Consider the following 14,958-nt stretch of genomic DNA (forward strand, 5'->3'; position numbering starts at 1 on the left):
GACGCGTTTCGGGTTCGGCGATCCGCAGGCCGACATAGACCGTGAGATGATGCCCGTTGATTGGAGGCGACGGCGGATCAGCGAGGATGACAATAAATGACGCGCCCTCGTATGGTAAGATAATATATACAAAGGATAAAGTTTCGGATCCCATGAACCTTCCTGCATTGGAGTCCACTGCTCCGAGCACAAAATCCAAGGTTTCCTTGTAAGAACCAAATCCAATCATAATCTTAATGTTATGGTAAATCATCGATTTTATGATACTATTGACCAATGACAGATGGGAGGTAGTAATACTCATCTCAACGGCTAATGGTCCGGTCACAGCCAGTCGGCCACCATATGATATGAAAAGCTGGAGACAGACGAAGTGGATAATGGTTGATGCCGTGTGTCCTTCCCGAGAATGAAGAGGAGATTTCCGAAAGAACACTTGGGACTCAAATTTACCTTTCACTTGGAGATGAACGGGTGGCCTCCCAATTTTAATGCCCGGGAATAGCTTACACAGGAAGAAGATGCCAATGCCACATCAGGTATTGTTGTCTCGATGTATCTTAGCGTAAGACCAATTCGAGCGAGCTGGTCGATCGATGTTGGTTATGGGTGGGAGGTTTATGATCCAATTTTGACCGCGTTCTTTTCTGATGTATTATTTTTGTCTTATTTTCTAAGTAATGTGACCGATCTAATTTATTTTTAAGTATTATTGCATCGAAAATGAACAAAATATGTATCTCGTAAGAGAATGCAATGTCTCCTACACGAGGGATAAAAATCGTTCTTCTGTGAAAATTTTAATATTAAAATCTAAAATTAAATAATAATAATAATAGATTTAAATTTATTGATGTATATCTTTCGATATAACTTAGAAAATCTTTATAGAGTTCTCCTCTCTTTCCATTCAAGATCGGATTTGGGATAAAAAAATGATAATAGAATATTTATAATCTCTTATTGACTAGTTCACGTGATCAAGAGAAGATCTGTAATCTTTCAATAATATCACGTATTCACATATCCCTACTTATTCGTATATCCATGTATCTACGATAAGTAATCTCTCAATAATATCATATGACTATTTGGTAAATGCATCCTTACGTATCCAATTATTCACCGAGTCCATAGGAGGTCTTATCCTTTTTATAGACGAGAGCAAATGATTTACGATGAGTAATTATGAGAATCCCTCACATTAAGGATATTTCTATAGGTCGATATAATCATAATCAAAATTCAATCATATCTATAATATATACTTACCAATTAAATTAGATAGAGCAACATAATTTAACATTATCTCATTTGTTCTATTAATTGGTACGATAAAAAATGATTCAAAATCAAAAAAATAAAATAAAATAAAATTTATTTTAAAATAATTTTATCTAACTAGATTTTAAAAATTAAAAATTATTTGTACGCTTGCGAATTAAGAAAAATAGCGAATAAGTATAATAAATATAATAATATTACATTAAGCCTGACTAGCAATAAGAGTCATGGTAATTATATATTATCAATATCATACTTCATTCTATATACTGCAATACTATTAGCTCTTTCTAATGTAGTCTAAAATGATCCATGTAATTTATCTTATTAAGATAATTTTATTATCATATTTAACTATAATGTGTATATACATAAATGTGAACAAGATAGTAGAAATAAATAACTTTAAGCATGTAAGCAAGAATGTCAATTATAATATTCACTAAAACATGCATCACCGTATATTTTATGGGTTGTTCACAAACTCAATCATAAGAATATGTTCTTTCAAATGCTTTAGATTATAAGTGTAAGTGAATAAACCAGTAATCAATATAGTGGAACTCAAGTTATTAATTAATATTAATTATTATTTACTATTTTATTTAAATCACTAATGTCATGAGAATTCTTAATGAGTTTATTTAAAAAAAATAAAGAAGATACCTCGTTATAGTTGATATATTTTTTATTAATAAAACCTTTAACTATAAGTCTTAGTTATATTATCTGATATTACACTTTCAGTGATATTTATATAATAGACTTTTTTATATTTATTCGGTAATTTAACGAGTTCTCAAATACCATTTTGATAATTGATTTAAACTCTCATCTTTTATTACATCTTATTATTACTTTTCAAAATCTACTTTTAATAACTTGTAAAAATAATGACAAGTCCTTTTGACTCCTATATAATAATAAGAAATGACAAGAGTTCTTGATATTCTTAAAATTATCGATTGTGGTTGTTCTATAAGATCATTAGCAGTAATATCAATATTATGTGAGAGTTAGCAGTGCTATTTTATGAGTAACAATAATTTCTCAAATGATAAAGAGTATCAACTTGTATCTTCTTAATGTCAAGATTAAATTTTAAGATTTTCACTCTTATTGATTCGTTATTTCAAGAAATCTTGTATTACTAGATTCAACTATCATCATACTATGATTAAGAAAATAAAATATATACTCCTTTTAAATTTTCTAGATAAAGGGGTACTACCAGATTCTTATATTATCATCGTATTGACTAGGAATCTTATATTACTAGATTGAACTTGTATCTCATTAATGTCAAGATTAAATTTTAAGATTTTTACTCTTATCGATTTATTATTTTTTAGAAATCTTGTATTACCAGATTCAACTATCATCGTACTATGATTAGGACAATAAAATATATGCCCTTTTAAAATTTTCTAGATAAATAATAAAATATTTAAAAATAATAATTGAATCTCTTTTTTTTTCATGTGAATTGAAGACCCGTATCGTATCTTTGCAAGACAATCATAAATATATAAATATCTTAAGTTGAGTTTCCTATTCGTTCATGACTTAAAAGAATTTGATATAATTAAATTACTAAGAACTCATATACACAATGTCTTAGAGCTTCTCCTTCTATTGATTTAGATACAGAAGAATAACCTATCATGCTCCTAACCATATCTATAAAAGTATGATTTCATTTTTCAATAATCCTATTCTGTTGTGACATATCTGGGAAAATATACTAAGCACAAATACCTTACTTTTTCTATGAATCTAATAAAAGAACTAGAATTATAATCAAATTCTTTGTAACTACCATAAAATTTATCATCCCTATTAAATATCATAATTTTGACTATTTTAATCTAATTATCTCTCGACTTCATTTAGGTTATATATGAAAGTGATAAAATATATCATTTCAGTAAAATAAAAACATAGAGTGACCCATAGATATAAGCATATGTAATATTAAGGAGTCTATGAATTTATATTTCATCTCAATATTTGATTATAGAATCATTATAAACTTAATAATTAAGTCTGATCAAAATATTTGATTAACATAAATTAAATTAATTAATTTTATAATTGAGGATATAAATTTTAAAATTTGGAAGGGTAAAACTATAAATTTTTATAGGATATACAATGGAAATTTTATATTTCTAAAGGATAGAATTCTTAAAAAGATATAAATTATAATTAAATAAATTTAAAGAGGTTAAACTATAGTTGTTGCAGGAGGCACGACCACTGTCATGAGCGATCGTCGCTTGCGTAAGGTGTCACAGCAGCCATCTACGGCTGATGCACAAGGTGCTGTCATCACCACTGTGTGCAACTGTCACGTGCTTATGGCCTTCCTGCTCATGCATTGTTGTGCATGTGTGTCACCTAGTGACCCCCATGATCGTCGCGACATGACTATGCATACACACACGTGCTTAACGACACTGTTGGCTTTCGATGTCTAATGACACCATTCATGGCTAGCTGCAACCAACACAGTTGTTGTGGGCAGTAATGGTGCTACTGTAGCCACTACACACGACGATAGTATGCAGCCACCATAGCCATCATGGGCAGTGACATTGATATATCCTTCGCACATAGTGGCGTAACATAGTTGTCGTAGGGCTTTCGTATTCTACAATGCTTCCATTATGTATGTAACTATTGCTCGTGATTCAGCTGATGACCACCGAAGACTGCACCCCTCAATCTAACAGTAAGTTATCAACAGCGGTTCATCAATCAAGCATGAGAAATCTTACATCACTCATAAGCAGCGGGCGATATGATAGACCGGATAGAAAAGTATATTAGCAATACAGACAAATCATTTATGGATCGTAAATAAAATTGATTAATACCTTTCATAAGCGAAATGTACAAACAAATAAGTATGTCTCTTTACTAAAAATTCTATTCCGAAGTAAATAATAATAATAATAATAATAATAATAATAAGTAAAGTGGCGCCGCATCCTTGTCGCCAATTCGATACATTGGAGGATTACGAACATTCCTGCCGTCGACGCGCCACAGGTGAAAGGGCGGCCGCCTCCCCTCCCCTCCGCTCCTAAATACATCTCCGTAACACTCTCCTTGCAGCTCTTCTTCCCTCCGTTGTCTTGGTACCTACGCCCTCACGACCGCGCCGATGGAAGCAGTGGCCTCTCTGCGAGTTCCCAGGGGCCAATTCGCGCGCCAGTCCCTCGGCGGCCCGAGTTCTACCCGCCCGAGGTCGGGATGGGGCCCAGTCTTCGTGAAGACCGCCTCCGTCCGCTCTCCCCGATCGTCCTTGAGCGTCGCTTCCACGGATTCATCTCCCCTGGAGGTACTTCTTTTCGATTGCTCTTTTGGAAATTTTATCAAACGGAAAAACTGCGCCCCTTTTCAACCCAGCTTAACTCATTGCGTTAGCATTCCTGCAAGCTACTGTTTCTCTGCCGGCAGTCGCATAAGAAGGCTGCTCCTTTTAAAAGGCTTGTACACATATTTGCTTGGTATCCTCGGATTACCCAGTTTCTAATTGTCTCTTGCCATGCTTCGACTCTACGAACCATAAGAATCTTAGAGTTACAAACCTACCTATTTGTTTCTTTCTTTGGGACGCCAGAAGGTCTAGGATTGTTGGGATGCTTTATTCTTTTATTAAATGAGATGGCTTTCGAATGTTTTATTAAATTAGGTTCATTCAATTTCTTTAGTTGATTCTAAGGGAATTCAGTTTTCTTTAGATGAAGAAGAATAATGTGGGAAATCTCACCGATTGGGATTTGTCAGCTAGTACAATGTCTCTGTCACCGTTGGATGGACGTTATATGCAGAAAGTCAAGGACTTACGCCCATTCTTTAGCGAATATGGATTGATCCGTCACCGAGTATTGGTTGAGGTTAGTGTTCTAGTCCAACTAGCTCGGTAATCAAGTCAATTTCCTCTCTTTGAAGCTTAATTCTGTTGGACCTTTTATTTGGTCGAGTATAATTGACATCAACCGTTTCATTTTATTTAACACTCTTGAATCATCATTCATTTTTCTATCATTTTATATGTGAGATTTGTTTCCAAGTGTGTTATGGTAGTTTTTGATATACTTGTCCCTACCTCTTCTTTTTAAATTCTCAATAACCAAGTGATCATATTGATTTATGAGTTTGTGATCTTATTATTCTGATGACTGCTGCTCTGAAATAGTCCATATCTCTGCCACTATGCCATGTGATCATTAGGAATGTAGTACTAAACTCTATACTGTGTATATGGCTCAGATCGTGTTGTATGCTAATTCAGTTCTCTGCATAAAGTGCATAAATTGATTGTTTTATTGTCTTATAAGAAGCCCTAGAACCACCTAATATACTTGTGGAAATCTTTGGCATACAAGATTTAGGAACTCTTCATTGCATCTGAAAGTTATATATATCTAACAGTCACTTCTCATAAGTGAGTATTTAGTATTCTGCATGTTTAGCTCCCTCTTTTGCTTTACTATGTAATTGGCTGGTTCATGTAGAGGCCTCCTGAGCATTTTGATATGTGAGTGTACTTTTTTACTCCTAAGCTGTTATAGTAACATAATAAGCTTTGTCCATTTTCGCCCTTATAAAACAATGGACATATATCTGTTACTTTAACCATTAATGAAACTTTCTTTCGTCTGTTCATCTATGTTTTATATGACAATATATTGAACTGAGAACTACTTTAGGGTGGTGAACTGAGAAGAACTCAAAAGTGTTAGACTGCTAAGATGGCTATTTGGTGTGCTAGGAAGGACAATGCTGAAAATAAGTGGCAGCCTTTAAGTTGAACTTACAATTGAAGTGATTCACTGTTAGAGTTTTGTGTAGCGAAAATGTTTGGGGAGGAGGAAGTTTGCCTTAAAAAAATCTTCCTTAGAAACACTGGAGCGGAACTCAAGTTCTGCAGAAGTGGTCTGGGGCTAAAGTTCAGAATCATTTTTCAACTTATTGCAAAATAAACAACCCCCAAGTGCATAGGAAGAATGATTGTTACATTAGTGAAGGAGAAGAACATTGACTGAATATTGGCTTATGCAACACAGGATTGAGGTAGACTTGGAGGAGTAACTCAAACATTTTTGTGGAGTTGGAATTCACAACATCGTCAATCAGATGCAAACATTATGATTTCAGCCTTACAATTGTTTCCGAGTGATGAACTTACTAAGATATCATTGTGGAGGTAGAATTTGTATTAGATTAATTTAAATCCTTATCATGACAGACACTTCAAAGTGCTTACACATCCATGTCTGTGACCAAATCTCAAATATTTTTCAACTTGTGTTGGATAGATTGGAGCATACTATGTCTTACACCATTATACTTATATATGTTAACCTATTACATATATATAGAATGTCAAATAATTGAGTTTATATATGTGGATCAGATTGCTGATTAACTCCTCAATGTTTCTTGTATGTGTTTGAAGTATTTTTTATGAATTCTTTTATTCATATGAATGTTGGTTATGTGTATCGTGAATTATATATGACTTATATATTGCCTAAGTTGTACAAAGTAAAATATCATAATATAAAATTCATATGTTAGTTGTTCTGTTTTACAAGATTTTTGAAGATGGCATGTCCATATCATGTTGGTATTGATTACTTCCAGATAGATGCAATATCCAAATTCCACAATGTTTTATTATCAAATATAATATTTTTCTCTCTTTTCTTATGTTTGAAAATGCTTATAAGCAGAAATAAAATTATGCACTGGTGGTATGTATGGGTATGTACTCATAATTTCTGGAGTATGTTTTTTTTTTCAGTAATAGGAAAGTGGGATAAGGTTTTTCTGTTGGTGTTAACATTAGCTGCTTTTGTTAAGTAGGTTTTGAATGGTTCTTTGCAGGTGAAATGGTTGTTAAAGCTTTCAGAAGTCCCAGAAATTACAGAGGTCCCGCAGTTCAGTCTGGATGCTCAGTCTTTCTTGGAAAAAATTATTCATGATTTTGATATAAATGATGCCTTAGAAGTAAAAAAAATAGAAAAAATAACTAATCATGATGTCAAGGCAGTGGAATACTATTTGAAGCAAAGATGTAAATCTCATCCAGAAATTGAAAAGGTTAGTTTTATTTTCTTAACTGCCAGGAGGGGCTGTTTTGTTTGTCCTTAAATTGTTTACCGTGTGATTTTAACAATATTAGTATATGACAATGTGCTTTTGTTGTTCTTGATTAGTGTGATACTCTTCTTTCAGGTGCTTGAGTTTTTTCATTTTGCTTGTACATCCGAGGATATAAACAATTTGGCTCATGCATTATCACTAAAAGAAGCTATGAACAAGGTCATTTTTCCAGTCATGGTTGATTTATGTGAAGCAATACGTGTCATGGCAAAGGAAAATGCGCATATTCCTATGCTGTCGCGCACTCATGGGCAGGTACTTCACCTATTATAGAGGAGATGTAGTTTTTTTTTTCTTTGATGTTACCTTAAGTTGCTTAGTCTTTCCTAGTTAAATATTTTAAATTTTGTGTCAAACATTTGGCCTTTCTTGTTTCTAATAACTCATATCAATTTCCATTAACCTTTCTTTCTTCTAGATCTTATACAAATTTGATTGGTACTTTTATTAGTGAAACTAACACATTAAAAATGTTAAATCACATAATATTAGGATAACTTAACATTACAGCTCATATCACTTTATGTGGTCAAGAAATGGATTAATAGATGTTATGGTTTCTAAGTTGTTGATCTCTTTCTTGTCAAATTTTCAATGATGTAATTACTTCTTGCAAAATTTTAGAGTTTAAAAAGTTCCATTCTGTTTATAAATCTCTAATGATGCATTGACGAAAGGAACATCTAAACTCACTTTATTCACTAAAATAAATTTATGACATGTTTCATGCTTTATACAATGAAATTTTATTTAGAATAGTTTCCAATCACTTACCTGTGCTGGCCAGCATGAAAACTGTGGTACCATGCCAGCATGTTGTGGGGGCACACAGTGTAAAATTTAAAACCTTGATCATGAGAGGGCAACATCATCATTCTAAAAGTGTGGGTTACTTGGCAATGAGTTTTCCTGAGTAGGTAATGCTACACTAAATTTTTTGTCATTTTCAAAGAAATTTTTGAACAATCTTAATATGGACAGTTAGTGCTATTGATTTTTGCCATAAACAATTGTTTATTCATTCTGAAACAAAAATTAATCAGTTCTTTCTTTGTTGTGTTTAGCCGGCTTCACCCACTACTTTGGGAAAGGAAATGGCAAATTTTGCTGTCAGACTAAGTGAGCGAGGAAAGGCTTTCTCCAAAATTCGTGTACTGGGCAAGTTTGCTGGTGCAGTTGGAAATTATAATGCTCATAAAGTTGCATACCCTGATATCAACTGGAAAAGCATTACTTCAGAATTTGTACAATCTCTAGGAGTAGACTTCAATGCTTATGTGACACAGGTATATTTTTCAGATACATTATTGCATGATTATATACTCACTCAAGATTAATAGATATCTTGTCCAACTTAATTTTTGTTGCAAATGATTTCTATTCATCATACTTATCTTCAATAACTAGTAGCAGCAATTGAATTCATTTCCTTTGACAAGGTATCTTTACATGGAAAAGGACCTCTGGTCATGCTCTGAGTTATCCAAGTCTATAGTATTGTGTTTCATTATTCTATTACAAGTTTTTCGGTTTTTGCCGCTAATTGTATTGTTTAGATGCATATCTCATCTGAAATTTCATCTGATTTAAACACTCAAATTGACATCTTTGTACTGGAGAAAACATGACAATCTCAATCTTCCAAATTTGATCATCATGTAGATTTGCCTTCAAAATTTGAAAACCTCATCTTCTGTTTTCTCTCTCTTTTAATTTGCAACATCTTTGAAGTTTCTGCTCAATTACAAGATGCCACCTTGTTATTTTTGCAAATTTTTTCCAATCATCCTTAGACATGTAAGTATATATTCTACGTCTTGTACATTACTAGATCACAAAGCAGAATAGGCAAAAAAAAAAAAGCATGCTTAATTTGATAGAAAAAACATATTGTTCTTTGTGTTATGCAATTACATGATCTTGATATTGTTCGTCTTGTTACTCACAAGTACCCACCAATTCATCCCTAACCCTAACATGATATTGTTTAACATCTCCAAGTCACAAACATCCTTGGCCCAGATTTTTGAGCTAATAATTACATCGTTGCTTCAGTTGACATTCCCTGTGAAATATCTTCTAAATACTTCAAGCTGGTTAAAGCATTTACTTTGGTGATCCAAGGGATCAATGTGAAGCTGATCTTACTAGATCTGAAAAAAGATTCTAGCCTTGACTGGATTATAGTCAGTTGATCAACTACCTCATTTTTTTGTTTGTTATTCTGTGATTGTCTCTTGATATAGATGTAATAAAGTCCATGGACAACACAATCTACTAGTTAGGAGGCCTATCAGAATTCGCCTGTCAGACTTTGTGAAACTTCTCATTTATAGTTAACCAAATTATGCATTTTCACGACACACCGCCATGTTTGTGACATGCTTGCTTCAGTAAGATAGTTTCTTTTGAATTGCTTTACCCAGTGGAGCTTTACAAGAGCACAAAATTTTCTGCTTCTACCTGAGGAAGCCTCGCAATTAGACACTGATAAAATCATACAAAGACTATTAGCTGTTTTATTCGGAAGTGGGATGGGAGGTTCAAACAAAACCGGCTTTGAATAAGAACGGACAAATACTTAGGAGTTGCTTGTATACATTATCTTTCACTCAGAGTAACAATGTTAGTGTGTTGATTGTATTATAATCTGACTTGTATGCATTATCTTTCACTCAGTGTAACTATGTTGGCGTGTTGATTGTCTAGATTATCTTTAGAATCTGACTTGTGCAAGTATATTAGGCCACACAAATGCATACACTCCTTGTGTAGACCATTATTTTAAAGCAGTTCATGCAATTTCTTAAGATTCCTGAGTCAAAGTCTTATCTCTTATCATGCAGATCGAACCTCACGACTACATTGCAGAGCTTTTCAATAATGTCACGCAGTTTAATAACATCTTGATTGATTTTGATAGAGATATATGGAGCTACATATCTTTAGGTTATTTTAAACAGGTAACCCTAACTTTCCACTACAATATTAATTTCTTTTCCTTTGTAACAAATCGATCGAGAATAAATATTTCTAATGTTCTCTGCAGATAACAAAGGCTGGTGAGATTGGATCGTCCACTATGCCTCACAAAGTAAATCCTATTGATTTCGAGAACAGTGAGGGCAATCTATGCTTGGGTAATGCCGTTCTATCAGCCCTTAGCATGAAATTGCCCATTTCACGGATGCAGGTATTATTCCATCTTGATCCAGAATTCCAGATTTCTCTTTGTTGGTCAGATGTCAGAAACTGCTTTATTTGGTAGTAAATTTAAATTTGAATTTGCTGGGAGTGATACATACATGCTTGTGATCTCAGAACCTATAATAAGATTCAACTATTTAAGAGCACAGTGAAAGATTCACTTATTCTTAAATCACATATTATAAATGTGTGTGTGTGTGTGTGTTCAGTTTTTGTTCTATCCATTGGTCTTCATGCAGTGATGTCATTCTTACTATTGTGTTGTGCCTAACAGCGTGACCTAACTGATTCAACTGTCTTGAGGAACCTGGGTGTCGGTTTAGGTTACTCTCTTCTGGCTTATAAAAGTGCACTACTGGGAATCAAAAAGCTCCAGGTAAGCAGTCTGCGTATTGTGTGTATTTACTAGTAAGGATATAGAAGTACCATGCAAAGCTTTCTTTGAACTTTTGATTAGGATGGATTTCGTTAGCATTTAAGGATAAGGTTTGAAGCCAACATGCATGCCAACCTTTTTGTATTTTCATTACTAATCAATAATGGTTTGTAATCTGTTCACATATCTTTTGTTATTCTACTACTACTTCAGGAAGTTTTCTTCATCTTATGCATTCCTTGCTTATCCATAATCAGTGGATTCCACTGAACGTCAAATCAGCAGATTAGTTATTTGAAAGTTGAATTGCGGTTTAAATGGTTATCATGATTCAGTGTGTATAACAGGAATAAAACATACTGCAACAATTCTGTTGTCATTTCCAACATAAAAGTCAGATATGATACTTATAAATAGAGTTAGTTTTTTAGAGCATAAGAACATGTAGCTTCAACCATTCTGCGATGTAAATTTTCACTAAAGTGCAATCATGAGTTAAGGATCTCTAATTCTTCATATTTTGTGGTTGTAATTTTCTGTTTGTAAACTATGCAATGGTAGATGGTGATGCTAATCTAAATTGAACTGGAATAACACGGTAAAGAATAATGCTAAGGAAACAGAAAACATGAACAAGGTAAAAGACTGGGGAGTTCTGATGAATAGTTCATTCAAGCCAAGTTTGTAGCTTCACACAGATTGTACTTTTGGCTCTAAAATTACTATTAAAGATTGCCTGATCGAGAGCATCTCTTGAGTAAGTCAAGGCCACTGGCACTGTATGTGTTGTCAATATTTGACAATATGGTGAGCAGAAATGTATGGCAGGGTGTCCCCACAGGTATGGCTCTGGAAAGAGGAAAAAAGAAAAAAGAGGAAAAGGGAGTAAAGGAAGAATGAACAGCTACAAAAAACTATAAAATTTCGAGTTGGAGTCCAACTACATGGATATTTTCTTGCCTTTGAGATGTATTGTTAGTTACATTACTAGTCAAAATAAGGACTATTATATCCTTCTTATGGTTCTCTTTTTCTATTCTCCCTCTTGATCTCCATTTCTTTTGGCCGTAGTTGCAGCTTTGAGTTGTTTCCTTAATCTGCTCTTATCTTTCCTGGAAGCATATTTTTTCAGGTTTTTTATCTGCTCTATTTTCTCTTTAGTTTTAACTGATTACTACCTATTCACTATCATTGATTAAGTTGGTCATTATTTGTTAAAAGAGTAGAAACAAATCTTTTAGGGGCTTTCTTGCAGGTTAGCCTATTTCTAAATTGAGTGATCGTTTTGCAGGTGAATGAATCTTGTTTAAATGAAGACTTGGAGCAGACCTGGGAGGTCCTTGCCGAACCAATTCAAACGGTAAGACTCTGACAGTTGTTCTGTGTTTGACAAGTTCAATTAAACTCAAAACGCAGGTAGAGGATCTGAAGTTCTATGTAGTTTTTTCTGATGTTTAGTAAAGTCACTAGAATAATGACTTTTGTTTTTGTTGTGGATAATTTTCATCATTTGGCGTAATAACCGGAAGAGTATCACTATAATCAATCAGAAGTCTTCCATTCGGATAAAAGTTAGTCCATTTTATTAAGTTTACTTTCCGGGCATTGCGTCCCATGGTGTTACTTCCTTTGCTTTAGGTGTATGACATCATGTGCATGTTTTAGTTGCCTAAGCAGAGGGATCGTTTGAGATTGCTGGATCCATAAACTATCAATTAGTCTAGGCTTATTGAAACCCTAAAAAGATGATCAGAGAAAGTTTATCCCAGTGAATGAACTATATTTAATCGCAAGCAATATAAAGTTGGAGTTCTTGTGTAATCAATATCTTTTCTGATATCGGAAGCCACTTACATGACCTTGTAGCCTGGCAATTTACACATCAAACAGCAGAGTAAGTCTTTTGCGTTTCAGCTTCATAATCTGGACTCTGTTCAAGCAATCCATGATGCCAAATTTAAGCTGTTAGTGCTGTTTGCATTGTTTTCTAGGTCATGCGAAGATATGCTGTTCCTGAGGCATACGAGAAGCTGAAGGAATTGACCAGAGGAAGAGCTGTGTCGAAGAAGAGCATCAGAGAGTTTACAGAGAGCTTGGATTTGCCCCAGGAAGCAAAGACAATTCTCTTGAACTTGACTCCTCACACCTACACCGGGGAAGCAGAGAGATTGGCTAACTCTGTAGATGATGCTGTGGACTTGGTCAACGGGTTTAATCTCCCCTAACAGTCAGCGTGATCCACAACCTTCATGGACAAGAAAACATTGGGTGATGGAGAAGCCATCGATGATATAATTACATGCAGAAAATATCAATACTTCATTGGATCTATCATTCTGGTGAATTGTTTTGACATCTATCTGCTCCTCTGCTTGATAGCATCCTCTGTTTGACCTTTCTTTTAATATCTCCTCTGTGTTCTCCCTTTCTTTGTGGAAGCTAATATGATCACATACCAACAGAAGCCGACAAGACAGTCACGTGTTCCATTCATTTCAAAATATCTGGTGAGAATCTTCTTAATCTCACCGATGCCTATTTATTTCGTGCATTATATATATATATATATATATATATATATATATATATATATATATATATATATATAGGGATGGAAATCCGTATTTGATGTTGGAGTCCTTTTTCTTCTCGTCGAATACAAACTCGTCCTATTGTGTTGCCTGATGGATTATGTCATCAAGCAAAGTTGTCTACAGACCGAAAACGACGGTCACAGAAAACTCCCTCTTCCACTCCGCCGCCGCTGGCGACGGTTGCGACTTCTCGATCACCGACCGCCAGAGATATCAATTTCGATGAGGTTCTCCTCCTCGAGATCGATCTCGATCATGTCGTCCCCTTGCTCTTCGTCCTCCCACGGGAGCCGGGGCTCCGCCGGCGAGCTCGACCCCGACGCAGCCGGGGAGCCGCCCTCGCTGTCGGTATCGGAATCGTCGCACGCGAACCGGAGTGGCCACAGTCGCCCGCTTCCCAAATTTTCATTTTGGGCCCACTTCGAGTGTTGTTCCTGCGAGCGTCCTCTGCAGCGGGACTCCTCGTTCTCTTCCTCCCCCTCGTAGTCTTCGTATATGACCTCGAGCGGTCCGCTCCAGCGGAGGCAGTCGGCGAAAGCATCGCGAAAGATCACATTTTGATGGTAATCGGTGGATTCCACCACCTTGGCCTCGGGCTTGGGTTCCGAGAGAACTGGGGTTACCTCCTCCTCGACGGCGGCCGCGGCAGCGAGGGAGTTGGGCGGCGGGGAGCGGAGGCGGAAGAGGGCGGCGAGGAGGAGGAAGGTGGAGATGGGAATGGGGGAGAGGAGGAGGGGGAGGAGCGTGCGGGGGAGGTAGAGGAAGGCAAGGATGGAAGCGGCGGCGAGGACTGCGAACAGAGGGTGGGAGGAGAGGGTGGATAGGGAAAGATACCATCTTGAGAGGAGCCTCAGCGCCTCTACCGACACCTCCACTAGAAGAGGAGGAGGAGGAGGAGACTCGGCTTTTGCTGCTTCCATTGCACCAAAAGAAAGACCGCTCTTTGATTCAACCGTTCCGGCAAGGTTTCACAGACAACCTACAGAGAGAGAGAGAGAGAGAAGAAGGAAGCCGACATGGAGAACGAACCCCTTCGAGGTGAATAACACAGGGAAAAGGGCGTCAAAAGAGAGAACGATAGGTGTGCGAGACAAAAGCGGTGGTCACATCCCTTCTCTCTCTCTCTCTCTCTCTCTCTCTGTCGCTAAAGTTACTTGGAAGCCCGAGACCTGCTCGCTACTAAAATATACCGAGTGATGATGGATGCTATTGAATGGGCTCTAAGACCGGTGGCTCTGTTTCGGCATATGAAGTGTCCCACCTGATAGCGATCGTAGCAGCAGCAAGCCATTATTGTGGAGTCGAAGGAAGAGGCTT

The 14,958-nt window shown here is 35.8% G+C and overlaps 2 protein-coding genes across 2 annotated transcripts; one reads left to right on the forward strand and one right to left on the reverse strand.

Moving 5' to 3' along the window:
• The first annotated feature begins 4,283 nt into the window (after positions 1–4,283).
• Positions 4,284–13,511, forward strand: LOC135680651 (uncharacterized). The gene is made up of 10 exons (XM_065194715.1): positions 4,284–4,630; positions 5,034–5,189; positions 7,186–7,401; positions 7,537–7,719; positions 8,529–8,750; positions 10,311–10,427; positions 10,514–10,657; positions 10,946–11,047; positions 12,339–12,407; positions 13,039–13,511. Exons 1-10 carry the CDS (start codon positions 4,454–4,456, stop codon positions 13,270–13,272), a joined length of 1,620 nt encoding a protein of 539 aa, XP_065050787.1. The 5' UTR covers positions 4,284–4,453; the 3' UTR covers positions 13,273–13,511.
• Positions 13,512–13,835: 324 nt separating this feature from the next.
• On the reverse strand, positions 13,836–14,561 carry LOC135588874 (uncharacterized). The gene has a single exon (XM_065081222.1). The coding sequence runs from the start codon at positions 14,559–14,561 to the stop codon at positions 13,836–13,838; it is 726 nt and encodes a 241-aa protein (XP_064937294.1).
• Between the last annotated feature and the right edge of the window lie 397 nt (positions 14,562–14,958).

Source organism: Musa acuminata, chromosome BXJ1-8, assembly GCF_036884655.1.
Source record: "Musa acuminata AAA Group cultivar baxijiao chromosome BXJ1-8, Cavendish_Baxijiao_AAA, whole genome shotgun sequence".
In the NCBI taxonomy this organism is placed as follows: Eukaryota; Viridiplantae; Streptophyta; class Magnoliopsida; order Zingiberales; family Musaceae; genus Musa; species Musa acuminata.